We start from the raw sequence: 16,926 nt of genomic DNA, 5'->3' as shown, positions 1-16,926 counted from the left end.
TTCCCAGGATCAGAGACTGGCATTCATTTTCTAATGCTGTCTTGGGTGACTGCTGTCATGTTTTCACAATGTTTTAACTCAGACTTACTTCCTGGTAATCTTTATGGACTCCTCAATAAGCAGATAATTTAGTGACAGAAATATCTTACTTTAATGGTCTGACTAAATAAAAAAAAAAACAGTCTAACATGCAAATAGAGAGCTTCCCATGAGCTGTTCTGTGTTGATGAGGGTCAGTTCTGAAGTGCAGCTCAATCCCTGTTTGTGGCTGCAGTGTTCCTGCATGGGGCACTTGTCTGGGATGGCAGAGAACAGGCCATGCTGTCTCTCATAAACCAGTCCCCTGTGACCCATGAAAATACTCTGGATTCATTGCAAGTGAGTTCACTGAGGGTGAGAAAAACCTGATAGTGGCCACAAAGTGCTTTTTTGCATTAGGCATGAGCTCTGCAGTGCAGGAGCTCACTGCACATGTACAGTGGTGTGGTCCTGAGCACTGACTCTTGTGCTGCTCACCTTTCCATGGGGCACTTTCCACCACCACAGGGAGCTGCCCCTCCTGTGTTTGCACTGACACACGTGCTTGAGTGCTCTGCTGGAGCAGAATCAAGCGACCAGTTTCAATATTGACTTGTTTTTGTAAAGTTGAGCATGTTGTGTTTTGTTACATAGCTTGCGGTGGTGAGAGAAATCCATTAAACTTGAAGTTAATTAGTATGGGAAGACTGTAATTTATCGAGATTGCCTGAATGGAAGTAAGGGCATTGCTATTTAATTAGCAAGTGCATTTGGATTTTTAGATTATTTTTTCCTTTTTGATTTTATTCAAAATATTGTAAGTGCTTTGCATATAATGAAAGAAGAATAGATTAAGGACAGGCGACTGAAAAGACATTAAAAACCTATGGCATAATATTCATTTTTTTTGCTATTAAGGGCGTGCTTTTGATCAGATAAGAGAACTTTTATTGCTGTGGTCTATTCTCATTTTGTATCTTAATTATGCCTGAAAAGATTCCTTAAATGACAAAGTCCTAATTTATATTACCACAAAGGACCAATCTTACAGAGTTATTAAAGCAGAACGTGCCTGTTTGTTACTCCTTCTGCTTCCCTGTTTCTGAGACCTTCCACTGGAGTCATGGGCACCTTCAGGTGATTTCCATAAATGTTGACACTCCAGCTGTGTTTTATTCTGTGGGCTGCTTTCATTTTTTCCTTAATTTAAGTCATTGTAGATTGAAACTCCATTAACATCACTACTTCTCCAAATGAAAAATGATGGACAAGAGGAAATGGCCTCAAGTTGCACCAAAAAAAAAGTTTCAATTAGATATTAGGAAAAATTTCTTCACCAAAAGGTTATCAAGCACTGGACCGGGAAGGCAGTGGAGTCCCCATCCCTGGGGGGCTTTAAAGGATGTGTTGATGTGGCACCTGGGGATTTGCTTCATCGGTGGCCTTGGAAGTGCTGGGGGAATGGTTGGACTTGATAGTCTTGTTTCCAACATCAGTGATTCTAGAATTCACAGCTGCTCTCCTCTGTGAGAGTGAAGCTACTGCTGCTCACAGGATGGACATTGTCCCTCAGTTCCTAATCACGCAGCATGTCCCACTGAGGGATGGTGGGGTGGGGCACTCCAGTGCACTGAGCAAAGGAGAGAAAATTCTCTCTGAGGAGCACACAGATGGATGCTCAGTCCGTCCGTCCGTCCGTCAGGGACACACAAGCCTTGTGCAGGGACAGGACAGCATTTCGGCATAGTGGTGACCCCGACCTTCGGGGCAGTGATGACCCCGAGTGTGGCCTCAGGGTTGCACGGGGCTCCACCGCACGGTCGCTGCTACTTTTCAGGACGGTGGCTGCCCCTCCGCCAGTCCCGTCCCACCGCGTGTCATGTCCCGTCCCGTATACCGGGTCCCCTGCCCCGTCCCGTCTGGCGGCCGCGGCGCTGAGGCGGCTGAGGGCGATCCCCGCGCGGCGGGCGCCCCCTGCCGGCCGGCGCATGCAACACGGGGCCCGGCCTGGGCCCGGAGCCGCCCTCACCCCGCGGCCGCAGCAAAGCCCCGAGTCCGCCGGGGAAATAAAATCTAACAGCGCCTTTTTAAACCCTCCGGGGCAGATAAACCCTCTGACACCTTTTGGTGCCAGCGAGGAAGGTGTTGCTTTGTTCTTGCTCAAAAGGGGTGTGTGTCTGTGTGGCCGACAAAATTTCCCAGCCTCTACACAAGGTGCTGATACAAAACTTCTTCACCTGTTTGTATATTTTTAGCAAACAAAAACATTAATGTTCACTGATTCCAAATCACACAATTAGTTCTTTAATTAGCATTCTGCCCTCTCTTGGTTATGGATTTCTCACTGTTCCTGCTAATTAATATTCTTATTCTTTTTAGTATCTTTTTTCCTCCAGCAGGGATTTTCCTACACAAATATACTGAGTCTTTGTTATCTTCTTCTTTACCTTCTGGTTCTTAAAAACATCGTTGTAGTTCATAAATTCTTCACTTCTTGTATCCAATTTCAGCAATACATCCCTCTCTCCCAGGCCTTGCTCATTGAAGCATATCAAAGTTAGTTTAGCAAAAGTTTAAGTTTCTGTAATTTTTCCCAAGCTGTATTCCCCCAATACCTGCTCATGCTAAATTTTGGCTAAAAGTGATTTAACACATTGCTTATAGTTAATACACATTGGTTATGATTAAATATAACCAATTAATTTAAATTAATTAAAGCCATTAATTAAAAATTAGAAAAATTGTATAATTTCCAACAGAAGGACAAGGATTTGGTAGATGGCTGTAATCTCTTTAATCTCAAATTTTTATGCAGGTATTTGGAGCTGCCTGTGCTCGAGCAAGCTCCATATCTCTGCACGGCTCCCTTCTGCCTCCTGTGAGCAGTGATAATATCACTTCTCTGCCTCCCAAGACTGCTGTGAGTAAATGCTTTAGAAAATTATTTGGCTGGGCTGCTCTTTTCTCTAGTGCTCTAGTGTGGTTTACTCCTGTATCTGGGACAGTTGTACAACTGCAGTATTTTACAAAACCTCAGACAGAGGCAGGGGATTCTGCAGCCCTCAGGTGAGCCCCCACCTGCAGAGCTGCCCCCACCACAGCACAGGAAGGACCTGGAGCTGTTGGATGAGTCCAGAGATCACCACAGTGATCAGAGGAATGGAGCAACCCTGCTGTGAGGGAAGGCTGAGAGAACTGGGATTGTTCAGCCTGGAAAAGGGAAGGCTTTGGGCTGACCTGATTCCCCTGCCTGAAGGGAGATGACAAGAAAGGTGGAGAGAGACTTTTTACAAGAACATGTAGTGACAGGACAAGGCAGAATGGCTTCAAACTGACAGAGAGGAGGTTTAATTTAGACACCACTGTTTACTGTGAGGGCGTTGAGGCCTTGACACAGACCCAGAGTTGTGGATGCCCCATCCCTGGAAATGCTCAAGGCCAGTTTGGATGGGACTTGTGGCAACCTGGTCTAGCGCAACCATGGCAGGGTGTGGAACAAAATGATCTTTAAGGTCCCTTCCAACCCAGGACATTCTATGATTTCATGATTCCATGATCTGCTGTGACTGCTCTCTTTGTGCACACTGCTGTAGGAATTAGACCTGCTGGTGATGAGTGTACCCAGCTCTGAAAGAAGTTTCTGAAACTTGTGCTCCCCACTTTTGTGGCTGCAATTTAAAAACCCACATTTGTAGTGCACGGTGTGCTGTCAAAGCTGAGATCTGCAGGATCTGAGCAATTTTGTGACAGCTGCAGGATGGCATTTCAGTTTCCACGGAAACTGGCACAAAAATCAAGGTGAAGTGTTGGCTGATTATCTAATAATAAAGCTGAACATTTAAATATGAAGTTCTTCACCTTCCTTTTGCTGAGAAAACTTCTGTTCCTACAGCACCCAGCAAACACTACAGAGGCCTTGTGTCTTCAAATTGTGGTCTCAGCTTGGGCTGTGTAATCTCCTTTCCAGAGAGGAAAGACAAAATTCAGCCTTGACCCATTCAGCCACAGAGCCTTATGCTCTGCTTTTAAGATAAAAGGCTGATTTGTCCTCACAATTACTGCACAAACCAACACCATTGTTTATATGACAAATTACAGAGTAACAGAAGTTCTTTTGCTTTGCTGTGTATTTTTCTACTGTGCATTTCCAGAACCTTTCTGTGCTCAAATGCATTTCCTTGTAAAAAGTTCTCATTGCATACATATTTTATCTGCCCACACTCCTGCTTATCACCTGAATTTAATGGCTCTTTGGCTTTGCACTCACTGGACTCTTGTTTTGAGTCAGTGAGTTTGATCCTTGTGCTGAACATTCCTTTTTCAGGTCATTGATTTCTAAGGTTAACAAAATGAATCCTCCTTCTGATCCTTGCTACGTCCCACTAATCTCATTGCTATATCCTGAACTGCTCAATTACCTTTTGTCTTCAATTTCAGATGCATTTATCAAACCCACAGATCAGTCCTTTGTGCAGGAAGCAGTTTCATATTGGATTCAAGAACATATTCGTGTGAATATTTCTCATACTTATATTTCAATTTGCTAAGGCTGTTTAAATTTTCTTGGTTAATTTGCTTCTTGACATACCCTTTTAAGTGTACTTTCTCCACTGCTTATTTTTTGCCAGAGATGTCTTTCTTTCTAACCTCTATTCTTTTCTCCCCTTGAAGAAGTATCTTCCAGTATTTGATCGTGTTGACTTTCTACTTTGCAGCACTTTATCTTTTTTACCCTCCTGAAAAATTTGTTCATTTGCCATCCTTTCTTTACTCTAGGCAGAGTAAAAGCCAATGTTCTTCTGAAGGACATTTCCTCTGTTTTTCTCAATAGGAAATCGGGGATTTTCTTAGGCCTGTCTTCTGTATCTTTAACTCCATGTCCCACTTTTTTGATGGAGGTTGATGCCTCCTTTGCCAGGTTTGGCATGATCAGTGGTATCTTGGCTTGGACATATGGAGGAGAACACAAATGCAAAAACCCAAAGGAGCAAAGTCCATGGCCTAACTCCCCATGACACTCTTTGGATCACCTGGGTATTAATTCCAAGGGGGAGCAAGCATAAGTCTTATTCCTTTCAAATGACCTGTTTCAAACCCAAAGGGTTGCAGTTTCATGTATCTATAACCGAGTCTGCTCTCACAGATATTGTCTTTGCCAGCAGTACAATATGGAGAAGAAAGGGCTTTTTACGCCTCCATTAATGTACCGATGGGTTGTCTTTGAGTGTGTTACAACAGCCAGGGCCACATGTCTTTCACAAATGTAATAAAAGAAGCCCAAACTAAATTCTGATTGCAGAAACCCCTGGCAGTCTCAGGACTCTGTCACTCTGAGCTGCACTTTGCATATCAGAAATCTCTTCTTTCCACTGCCCAAGGACCATGCAGCCATTTACAAACTACACTGACATCCCAGAACAAGTCACTGCCTTTGGCAGCGCCTCAGAGGGTGGGATCTCAGCAATGAACAATTCCTCTGAAGCTCTCAGGCACAGTAGCTTCTTTGCTAAAGAGAGGCACATTCTTAGCAGTAACTGAATATGGCTGAAGATAAGAGTTTGATACCAGAGCACTGAGAAAGAATACAAAGAACACCACTCTCAATCAAGCTTGCTTAGAAATACCATTTCTCAGGAAGAAAAGCTGAAAGAAGTTCTGCTTTGGAAGGGACCTTTGGACAAAAACTTGGGTTTATAGGATTTGTTATCTTACATGATCCTATTTTATTTTAAATGTATCAAGTTAATTAAGGGTCATGTCATTTCTTTCACAGAAGAACTGAAGCTCTGGGCTCCTCTGAGGAAGCATAGAAATTGAACATGTGAGATGACTACCCCAGAAACTTCATGGTAAATCCCCTCACATTCAGACAATTATCTTCTCATCATTTGAGATACTATGAAAAACCTTAAGCCCACAATACTCATATGCTTTAAAAAGAGGTGGTGAGGGTGTGTCACATTTAAAAAAGAAATGGACACAAAGGCACTTCTGTTTAAAAGCCTCCAGGGTACTCTGAAATATCAGTGGTAAAGCCTGGCTGAGCAGGAAGCTGATAGTAGATGATAGTCTGCAGCAGGCATGGAGTTTATACAGCCTTGAACATTCATTAAGTATTTCAATTAAATATGTTTTGCTGAACAGCTTTGAGCTACTTGTTGTTGTATTATTTTTTTGGAAGAGGACCTTTGATGGCTAATTAGGGAGCAATATGAGGTGTAAAAGAAGCATGAATAGCCTAAAAAAAATCAGCTATTTATACAGCTTAGAGTGGTATTCTATTTTAGAAAGTGGTGGACATGTGGAGGTTTATGCAGGACCAAAATACTGCTAGCAGGCGAGTATGCCACTACCACTGCAGTCTGACAGAAGACCATTAGCTTAAAAAGGAGTCCTTTCAGACAGTAAAAAGGACAACATAATTAGGTAGTCTGGTTCATTGGAAACACCTCCTCTGTTTTCAACATGGACACATCAGTTTCTTGATAGAAGAAATACACATTCAACAGTATTTTGGGTGACTTCCATTTCCAGTAATGTTGTTGTACATAGGAAAGGAGGTATGTTTGTCTTAGGCATTTTCGTCTTTGGAACAGAGAACAGAAGGAACAGAGAAATTACAAGAGGTAGTGAATTTAGCAAACCTGCACATAAAACAATCTTTCATAAGAATAAAATGCTGCATTTACAGCTGTAAATGTACACACCCATATAAGTTAAAAATACAAAGCTACTTTTACTGTGTTTCTTGTTCTTTTTAAGTTCAGAAAATGAAGTACTCAAGTGCTGGACTTAAAGTGGTGAACCTCATTGCATTGGTAAAACCAAACCATTCTTGTAGCACCAGGCTTTTGGCTTAGCCTAAGTGAGAAAGTTAGATAGTGCAACCAAAGTGCAGTTGTGTTCTTCACAGTGTGTACATTTTGACTGGCTTGTAAAGTGAATGTAGAAGTTCATGACTCTCCCAGGCAGCTTCTTTTGATGGTTGAGGAAAACATGATCTGCAACATTCTGGGCCACAGCCTGACTTGGAATGATTAGACCGGTGTCCATCAGCCCGTGGAAAGAAGTCAAAGTCAGCTACCTGGGAAAGGAACATCAAAAAGATAACTTTTAGTTCAGTTCCCACTGGCTCAAGTCCAGCAAGAGCACATTGGGCTGCAAATGGCACTTGGTCCTCAACCATTTTCACTGAGTCACTAACTTCAAATAGACTTCTGATTTATACCTGCTGGGCACATGGCTTATAGACAGTGTCTCTAGAGGTATGTAATTTATATTGTGGCACAGTGTAAAGGGTATTAGGTACTTCCAAAGTACCATGAAAGCTGCTTTTGATTTAAGAACTTATGCTTATTGCAAACACCTTTTGTAGCAAGTGAAAGTATATTAGAGATGGCAGGGAGCTGGGGAGATGAAGGCCACATACAAGGAGTAGGTAACAATTTAGGGCTGCTTAAGGTAACATTCCCCTTTTTATTATCCTGTATCCTCTTGTACTGTCTGCTTGTTTTCTTTCATGTTACTATTCTGAGGCAGATCCTCTGGAATGGATACTTCAATGCAAGCATCTGCTTGGGAATATTGAAACACTGCCCATTATTATTCTGGCAATTTAGAGTTCTCTGCAGCAAACCAGAAGCATGGCTGTTTCTTCATTTGCCTACACTGCTGGGATTTTTTTTTTTTTTTGTGGAACAGATCACAATTACCAGGGAAATTCTCCCTCCTGCTCTGTTTGTCTGGGGATTAAAGAATCTTTCATATCAGATACCTTTCATGGCTGAGAGCTGTCTAATTACTATCCCAGCTCAAAGTAAGAGTAACTGAATACCTCCACGAGATATTTTTGTTGTGTGTGACTTCGAAAAGTTGTGTACAGCACCAGTACCAGCATCACTGAAACCAGAGCAGTGCAGAGCAGGACAAAAAAAGCTGGGTGGATTCCTAGGAAAAAGCACAAGGACACATTTCTGGAGTGACACAATACCCCAGAAAAAGGCAACGGTGAGAAGGAAACAAAAAAGAAATTGTAGGAGTATTTTTAGAAAAAAGGAATATGTGTAAGAAGGAATGAACTTTTCAGCCCTGATCACTTCAGATTTTCTGAAATCTCAGGAGTGAGAGAGGAGTTTGTAAGGGTTTTTCCCTTTATGCCCTCTTTTGCACTTCTCCATCCAGTTTCTGTTAGCCCCTGACTCCCCAGGGTGTTTGTGGCACCCCAGGAGGATGGGAAGGACTCTCACCTCCACAGCAGCCAGGAGCTCCAGCACAGAGGGTTCAGCCCTGCGTGCTCACCAGTGCCTTCTGCAGTGAGCTGCCCTGTCTGTACACAGCTGGCTCACAGTGACAGCGTGTGACCACCCTGTGTCACAGCCTGGCTGTGCCCCATCCTCCTCCCCTGTCCACCCAACCCCTCTCCCAGGTGGTTCAGGGACCCAGGAGGGCCATGTGTGACCAAGCATGGGGGAGCCAGCTGGGCTCACTGGCAGGAGGACCAGAGACTTGTAATGAAATAGAGGCCTAGAAAAATCTACCCTCAAAATTCCATAACTAAACAAAGTAATAAGAATTGAGACTGTTTAATTAAGACAGTGTTACAGATGCATTTTGCTAGTTATCCTCTCTAACTGCAAAAGCTGGACTATTTAAAATGAAAAATATTTCATTTAAGTAATACAGCCTTCCCAGTGTACTTAGTAGCTTCAAGACACTCTTGGGACTGAGGGTTCAGCAGAACACAAGAAGCTCAGAGCAATTACAGCAGGCACATTATAAATTCTCATTTCCCTTTCTATTCCTCTCCTTTTAGGGATCTACACCACATTCCTGAAACCTCATCTGCAGACTGGTTATTCCACGCTTGTCTCTAACCTGCTTGGGACTCTCCGTGCTGCTCAGACTCCCTGTCCCTCACCTGCTGGCCGCACTTTGATCCCGTGGTACGTCTGCAGCATTGTCACGCCGCTCTCCACCCTGACACTGAGGCAATACTGCCCCGCGTCCCTGAAAGTGTGGCTGAGGTTGTAGCAGGAGCCACTGATCTCCACCAGATGGCATTTGTCACCTTCAAGTGGAATGCACTCGGATTTTATAAGCCAGCATAACGCCAGTGGTGGGCTGAAACGATAAGAGCAAAAATGTAAAATAAAGAAAGGTGAAAACTCTGCAAAAAAATCAGCAAAGAGCTTGTTTAAAATAGCAGAATAATTTTGAAACTAATGAAGTTAATTTAAATACAGATAAAGAAATAATCAACTGCACTGTTTGGCTTATAGCATATGCCAAATGAAAAAGTTCTTTTGATGCTTCTATAAAGGCAGGTCTTTCAGCTGAGAGGTGAATACCTGCAAAGGTCATCAGTAGGCCACTGTGTGTAGTAAACTCCATAGTCCTTCTTCAATAAAGATCAAAGGAATCCTTTTTCCTGCACTTCCAAGGGAAGGTAGTTTTTTCTTTGTCCTTCTCACACAGAGATCACTGTCTGTACCACTGAAGCACACCCAAGACTGCTTTAATTAAAACACTCTGCACATGAAACTGGAAAGAAGATGAGCTCTGCACAAAGGACTAATAGCTGGAAAATGTAAGTAAATTTCAAGGATCACAGCATTCCCTTACAATAACAAAAGGGTTTTTATTTGCTCTCAAGCAATTTAGTGCACTTCATGGCCATGTGGCTTCTCACCACATCTAATTGAAGCCTTTTATTTACCTTTCCAGATCCCTGTTTCAACTGATTCTGCTTGAAGTCACCTTATGCACTATAGACTTTGGTTCTGACAACAGACAGAGATTTTCTTTACCCTATTTTTTTTACCCTTTACCCTAGTTTTTTGTTTCTTGTCTCATTACAACATTCTTTGCTAAAAAAAGCATCAGGTTTATGTGTTTAGCTAATTTTCTAGCTTTGTTTTTGATAACCCATCTCTTTGTCACTGCATCTCTATCTTAAACTCCTCTTGCATCAGCCCCAGTCCCGTGACTAGAAGGTCACCAAGTCTGCTCTTAGTGATCTCAGGTTTGCCTGTCACAGTTTTTGGCTGTTCACCTTTACTGGGATGCCATCTCTAGTTCCCATTCCCAACATGCCTCTCACTTTCTGATTGCAAACTGTGCTATTTTATCTGTTGGGACTGTTTGGCAAATGACTCTGTTTGGTGCTGCTCACTCCCAAACTCCAATGTGCTCTAATGCTGCAACTTGAGAGAGCTTGTGCAAGGATTGAAGTGCTCACAACTCTCCTATTTTATTATGATCCTTGCCGCATGGAGCTTCTATGTCTCATTCGTCTTGTGGTGATCTGAACTTTGCCAGAATCACTCCCCAAACCTATTAAACCCCTATGATACTCAAGATTTGCTGCTATGCAACAGGACTTGGAATATGTTTCAATTTAATAACAGAGAAATTGGTGAAGGAGAAAAGTCCAGAAAGAAGTTTTAAGATGTATTTTCCCCCCACTATTTCTCTGGCTACTTGTCTTTTAAGATTCCCTTTACAAAGATTTAAAAAAAATAGTATTTGCTTTACATAGGAGGATTCCACTTTTCTGTAAAGATGCAGGGTCTTTCAGGCTTTTAGAGCTTGTGGCATTTCAAGTCAGGAAAATGCAATATTCAACAGTATTTTTGGGAAGAAGAAGGTGGTTTTTGTTTTGTTTTTTAATAATTGTTATGTGGGGTTCAACTGACTATTTTGAGGAAACACTGGGGAAAAACACTTAAAGAGACAATTTTAAGGAGGAAAGAAGTTGTGTTTGCTACTTACGTGCCATTGATATGAAGAGACAAATTCAGGTTTTCCATTACGCGAGTCTCTCTGGAGCCCACTATGTCAATACTTTTAACAGCATCTGAGAAGAAATGAAAAGCCAACATGTCACACTCCCAATGTCAACTTGAGTCTCACTGGTTTCCCACTGCAGATTTATTTCCACAGACTTGCAGATTGGAGCTTCATCAGTCACATAAATAATACTGTTTCTCTCACACCCCTAAAGGAAACCTACCACTAGAGATGTTGTAAGTTTCCTGACTTTTTGCCTGATTCCTTTTTATATGTATAATCAACTTTATTAATTCTTTTCATTTTTAATTCTGTGTTTCTTTACTCCTGAGGCTGATCAAATCAATGAGACTTTCCTAATGCTTGATTTAACTGCTTTATTGTTTAGGGATAGCTGGTGTAAATCGAACAAACAAATCCACCGTAAGTTACCATAAATACTTTGTTGTTTGAATTGTATGTAAGACTTTTACAAAAGACAGTAAAATCAAAACTGAAGATTTTATCTGTTTCCACCAAATTTTCTGCCCTAGAAGAGCAAGTTGTCAATTCTGCAGTGGAAACACTTCACCCAATGATGTTGACCAGTCCTTGCACATGAAACAATGTTGAATTTGTGTTACCATGCCAAAGCTAGATTGTATCTGGCATACTAGATTGTATCTGTATTACACAGCTTGTTCTGCATTGGAGGTGAAGAATGTTTCATAATTACCCAAGAGCTCCAGAGCTGTGGTAAAATCCCCAGTTTTCTGCATCATTTTTCTTTCGTGAATGATGCTCCCAACCTGCTCCCATTCAGCCACAGCCTTCAGGTGCACCGTGCGGTTCCCCGTGGAGGAGCAGTTGCAGTAGACAAAGGGTTCCTTGGTAATCTGGTAAACTCTGTGTGCAACAGGAAAAGATTTAGAATCAACACTGCCTTTTACCAAGTGCTTGAATATTTCTGGTTTAAATATATTTTAAATATATTTTCTTTACAGACAACATTACAGTGGCTGTGATTCTAATTCTACTTTATGTGCGTATAAACAAGGATTTACATCTGTGGTATTACCTATGGAACTACAAGATCCAGAGTAAATCTCTGCATTTTTTATTAAAGAAACTAAAGATAATGCTAAAAGAATTCACAAAATTGAATAGGAATAGTCAGTAAATTATGAAAACAACATTTACAGCAGACAGACTATCAGCTAACTGATTTTATTGGGATTTTTCTCTAGATGAACCAGTGAATCAGAGCCATTTTGAATACTCACTAAAGCAAACAAAGTAACCACACCTACCCATCTCCAAAATCCCAGTTGTAGACAAATGATGCTGACTTGAAGTAATGACTTGGGTCATGAAGAGAGAAAGAAATCCGGGTTACTGTGTCCGTGGAGGGGCTAGAACCATGTGTGGTAACTCTGCTGTCTTCTATCTGGGCTATGGTAAGGTTCCCTGTGATAAATTCTGCAGAACAAAAAGGAGAAAGAAGAATGACAACATATATGACAGAAGAATGACGGCATGTATGACAGCATATATGACAGAAGAATGACAGCATCCTTCCACAGCATGCTCTATGTGTCAAAACATTCTTTCCGATGTACTGGGTAAGTCTTGCTGTGTTCCAGTCCAAGTGGTTAAATGTATTTTATATCTATTACTCAGTGTTGTCATGCGTGTGAATGAGGCAGTGAAATGAAAATATTTATTGAGGGTTATACAATGGGTTATGATAAAACATCCAGTAGAACTTAGAGAAATAATCCTAGACTGATTGAGCTCAATATAAACTTTTACTATTTATTTTAAAAACTGCTATTAATAGCAAGCATCTAGATTCAGAGTCAGGCCAGTACACATTCTCATCATGTCTGGGATGGTGATGTTTGTTTGTTTGTGGGGTTTTTAAATGTAGCTTCTTTTCCTCCTTAGTTTCAGCTATTTTTACAGAAATTAAGAATTGACTATTGTGAATAACAGATGTGCTATATGTTGTGAATACAGGAAGGGGGCAATGTTTTTATCTATGAGAGATTCTTTGTTGGACAACGACTGGTAAGGACTGATCTAAAAAAATCCTCTCTAACCTACGAAACAATGAGATATGATGAGACACCAGCTCATTATAAAATTAATGGGCTATTGATTACCAGTAACAGACTCTTATCCTGTTAATAATTCATTAAATCTGGTTAACAGGCTTTTTGGTGATGCACAAAGAATAATTGCAATTACTGTTGGAATGGGGCTGTCAATCCATGTATCAGAGATTTGGTTAACCATAGCACACCAGTAGTTAATTTGTAAATAAAAAAGCATATGTATAGTTATATTATTTATAGCATATTATAGTTACTATAACTTTATACTTATGAATATTCCCAAAAAACTGAAGTTGCACTTAGCAACATTTAGAAATGCAGCCATCATTTCAGATCCAATTTCAATACACTTGGACAGAGCTTTAAAAGAAAATGTAATGCTCTGCTGTGCTGATGGCCTAAGATTTGCTGTGTCATGCAACAGGGAAAAGCAGCAGATTGGCACTGCTGATGGTCATCCTAACTTTAGGCCTAGAAATGCTGGAAGGCAGTAGAAGAAGCATTGTTCTAGGAGTTTGGACATTCACTGAGCCATGCTGATGTGTGAACTGCAGCTGCTGAAGCATCTGATTTCCAGTTCAGTTTCTCTAAGTGACAGAGGTAGGAAAACATGGGCAGCACCACACTTTCCTGTTGCTATAGGACACGAAAGAACACAAGCTCATACTGCTGTTCTCAAGGTGAAGAAAAAAAGTAGTTTATTTTCTAACTATAACATTTATAGTTTTCCAAGAGTGACAGTAAATTTCAGGGTGACAGTGCCACCTCTCCAATGACATTAAACAGACTAACAGTCCATCAACTTTCTCTTCCTCCATAAAAAAATGCAAAACAATGAATTATTTACAAAAAGTGTGTGAGAAAGTTCGCTACAAGAATGTCAACATCAGAAAGCTTAAAAAAATCTTAAAAAGCCAGGGTGACACTTTCCTCCTGGTTGTAGAGAGACTAGAGCATGGCTGTAATGGTACTGATTGCACCATGCCCCCCAGCCCACCTTCAGCTCAGGGCTACAAATCAAATCTGCTTTCAGAACACATATTTACACTGGATTTCTCCCTGATGCTGCAAGGGCATATATCCTGAGCTCCTGGAGAGGAACAGGTTACAAAACCATTTACCCATTTTACCTGTAATCTGGAGCACGGTGACATTTCTTGCAATCGGCCGACACAACCAACAGTGTTTGTGAGTCACCCAGACAGACACAGGGAAAGTGCCAGGGAATTCACCACTCACGTTAATTATGGAATTAAACTGCTGCTCAGATTTCTCTATCAGAATCAGAGGAGCATAGACCCAGTTAAAGTGATACCAGTTGGATGTGACATTTTCGTTCTTCATTCTTAGCCTGGCCTGAACAGTAGCTTGAGCTCCCGTTGTGATGGGGCCATTGTTGGTTATTTCCAGGCTATACAACTCTGTGGAAAAGAGAAGAAAATGAGTAAACCAAACCTTCTTGTATGGCATTTTAAATTTCATTTATTTATTTATACATTTGAACTAGTCAGCTCTAGTTATATAACTCAAAATGACACCTATCCCAGCAAAGAATTTACCACCAAAATTTTTTACTGTTTAAATATCTGGAACAGAAACTGTTGCATATGTATATGACTTCAAATAAATAGCAGTAAAAAATATGTCAGACTGGGTTCTAGAAATGTTCATAGCAAAAGACAGCTTCAGTCTAGGTTATCACAAAAACTTTGATGAGGTTTTACATCCAGAGCTGGGTGCTGGCTATAGGTTCATTGTCACTAATGATCTAACATGATCACTGGACTTCAGCTACTGGAAGAGGCTCAGCTCTAATCTCTGCCTAAAGATGTTGACTATTAAACTCAGGTGAGATTTCATTCACTAGATTCCTTTGCCAGCTCTGTTGAAAAGTTTATCTAACTTTCCTCATAAGTAAATGTAAAAAACTCAGTAAAAAGCATTTTCTGTGCTATGATCCACCTTAAATTTCCTTTTCCAGGGAAGGACCAGAAGTCCTAAGGCAAATAAAAGATGCACCATGCTGTAGTGGCAGATCAGTTGCTGTCCAGAGGGACCTGGACAAGCTGAAAAAGTGGGTCCATGGGAACTTCATGGGGCTGAACCAGGCTGAGTGCAAGGTGCTGCCTCTGGATTGGGGTAACCCCTGGTGTTCAGTACAGGCTGGGGGATGAAGGGATAGAGAAGGACTTGGGGGTACTGGTGGATGAAAATGTGGACTTGAGCCAACGATGTGCACCCAAGATATGAGGCTGCATAAAAATCAGCCAGCAGGTTGAGGGAGGTGATGTTTCACAGTGAGGGTGGTGAAACACTGGCATGGGTTGTGCACTATAAACATTCAAGGTCAGATGGGACTGGGCTCTGAGCTACCTGATCTAGCTGAAGATGTCTGCTCATAGCAGGGGATTAAACTTGATGACCTTTAAAGGTCTCTTCCAACCCAAACCGTGCTATGATTCTATGAGACACCAAGGCATGAGAGGTGCAGGACCTGTGATAGTGAGCCAGCTCTGCTGCTCTGAATGACTCACCATTATCTTCTCTGCCATGTTTGCTCAAATTACTTCAGATCTTGCAACTACTGCAATAGACAGTGTGATTTTTGTGGAAGGGATATATTCAATTTTTACCCCAAAAATAGCAGTGCATTAGCATTAAAGAATGTGCATGTGTTAAACAACAAAATCAACCCCCAAGCCCCAAAACAAAAGGAAATGCAAAATAGCTGTGAATTGGGACAGAGCTGGGAGCAGGGTCGGGATGCTTGCCTCCAACATGGAGCATGTTCCCTTCCCTGTTATCAGAGCTCTGCCTGGCTCTCTCTCATCAGAAGTGCGGGGCAGAGCAGCAGAGCTGGGGGCTCTAAGGCAGATGCCTTTCCTTACCCCCTCTTTCAGCAGCCACCAGACTGCTACCAGGGATCTGAATCTCTGACCTCTGAATCTCTGACCTCTGAAAGATCATTTCTCACTCATCCATAGCCCCTAACTTGCGGGGAGCACTGGGGCTAGCTAACTCCTGTGCTGGCTTTTCTGCACCCATCAGCTTGGGATGAAATGAAAGAGATGGCATTTGTGCCTGCATTTTATTTTACAGATCACAGGTGCTGAACAATTCTGAAGGCAGAAGAACTGTGAGAAATGAACTGTAACACTACTGCCTGAGAAAGAACTCCACTGTTCCCATTTCACAGCACAAGAAATGGCCCTGAGTTCAGTTTTCTGAGTTAAAAGAGAAATGCTTGTGATTTGATGAAATCTGTCAGAGGGAGGTTTCATGTCTCTAGAAGATTCAGGCTATGTTCCACTTAGTTTCAGCAGAATTCAGGGAAAAAATAGCCGACTACCTCGTGCTTATCTAGCACTTCTCCTTGGAGGTTATCTCGGTGCTTTACAAATCAGGGCCACACCAGCCCAACAGCTGCAGCGGCTGGAGCTTCAGTGGCTAACCCAAGGTCACCCAGGGAGTGACCGGCACAGCAAAACACTCCATCCAATTCGGGGATTTCTCCTGCAGAATGGAGCTCTGTGAGTGCCGCAGCGAGGGACAGCAGCTGCCCAGGTGCACTGTGACCTGCGGCGCGGGATCAGCGGGGGAAGCAGAAGTGCAGCTTTTGGGTCAGAAGTGCAAAGCAGAACCCCAGCCTCCCGGGATGCCCCGCCTCCACTGCAGGCACCAAGAATAAAGTCTGGGGTGGTGGGAGCGTGCCCAAAGTCGCTTCCATCCCTTGTCACATATATCAGGCTCCGGCAGGGAAGCACCTCCACCCGTGATGCAGCTCAATACTGAGGTCTGAGCCCTCGCCCCCAGCACCCCGCGCCCTCTCCCCGGCGGCGATGCCAGCGCAGACCGGCGCTCCCTTACCTGCGGCCGGGGAGCGGCTGTGGCCGAGCTGCAGCCGCAGCAGCAGCAGCAGCAGCGCGCAGAGCAGCCACCGCATGCTGGGGGCCGCGGGGACGGGACTGGGCCGGCTCGGGAAGCGGGAACGGCTCTGGGCGCTGCGGCTCCGTGTCCGCGCCCC

General features: G+C 42.6%; 1 protein-coding gene and 1 long non-coding RNA gene across 2 annotated transcripts in view; one reads left to right on the top strand and one right to left on the bottom strand.

Moving 5' to 3' along the window:
* LOC141731068 (uncharacterized) overlaps positions 1–8,969 on the top strand; it is a 63,630-nt gene extending 54,661 nt beyond the window's left edge. The window contains exons 2-3 of the long non-coding RNA XR_012582978.1: positions 2,834–2,938; positions 8,831–8,969. This is a non-coding gene — a long non-coding RNA (uncharacterized LOC141731068). The remainder of the gene's footprint in view (positions 1–2,833; positions 2,939–8,830) is intronic.
* Positions 5,490–16,907, bottom strand: TMEM130 (transmembrane protein 130). The gene is made up of 8 exons (XM_005487367.4): positions 16,770–16,907; positions 14,033–14,323; positions 12,096–12,264; positions 11,522–11,691; positions 10,789–10,873; positions 8,936–9,138; positions 7,853–7,965; positions 5,490–7,102 (listed from the first exon to the last, which is right to left on the bottom strand). The coding sequence occupies exons 1-8, from the start codon at positions 16,843–16,845 to the stop codon at positions 6,926–6,928; spliced, it is 1,284 nt and encodes a 427-aa protein (XP_005487424.2). The 5' UTR covers positions 16,846–16,907; the 3' UTR covers positions 5,490–6,925.
* Positions 16,908–16,926: the final 19 nt, after the last annotated feature.

The sequence above is a fragment of the Zonotrichia albicollis genome, chromosome 16 (genome assembly GCF_047830755.1).
Source record: "Zonotrichia albicollis isolate bZonAlb1 chromosome 16, bZonAlb1.hap1, whole genome shotgun sequence".
Classification (NCBI taxonomy): Eukaryota; Metazoa; Chordata; class Aves; order Passeriformes; family Passerellidae; genus Zonotrichia; species Zonotrichia albicollis.
Note: the sequence above shows the minus strand (reverse complement) of the source record. Positions and strands in the feature narration are given on the sequence as shown.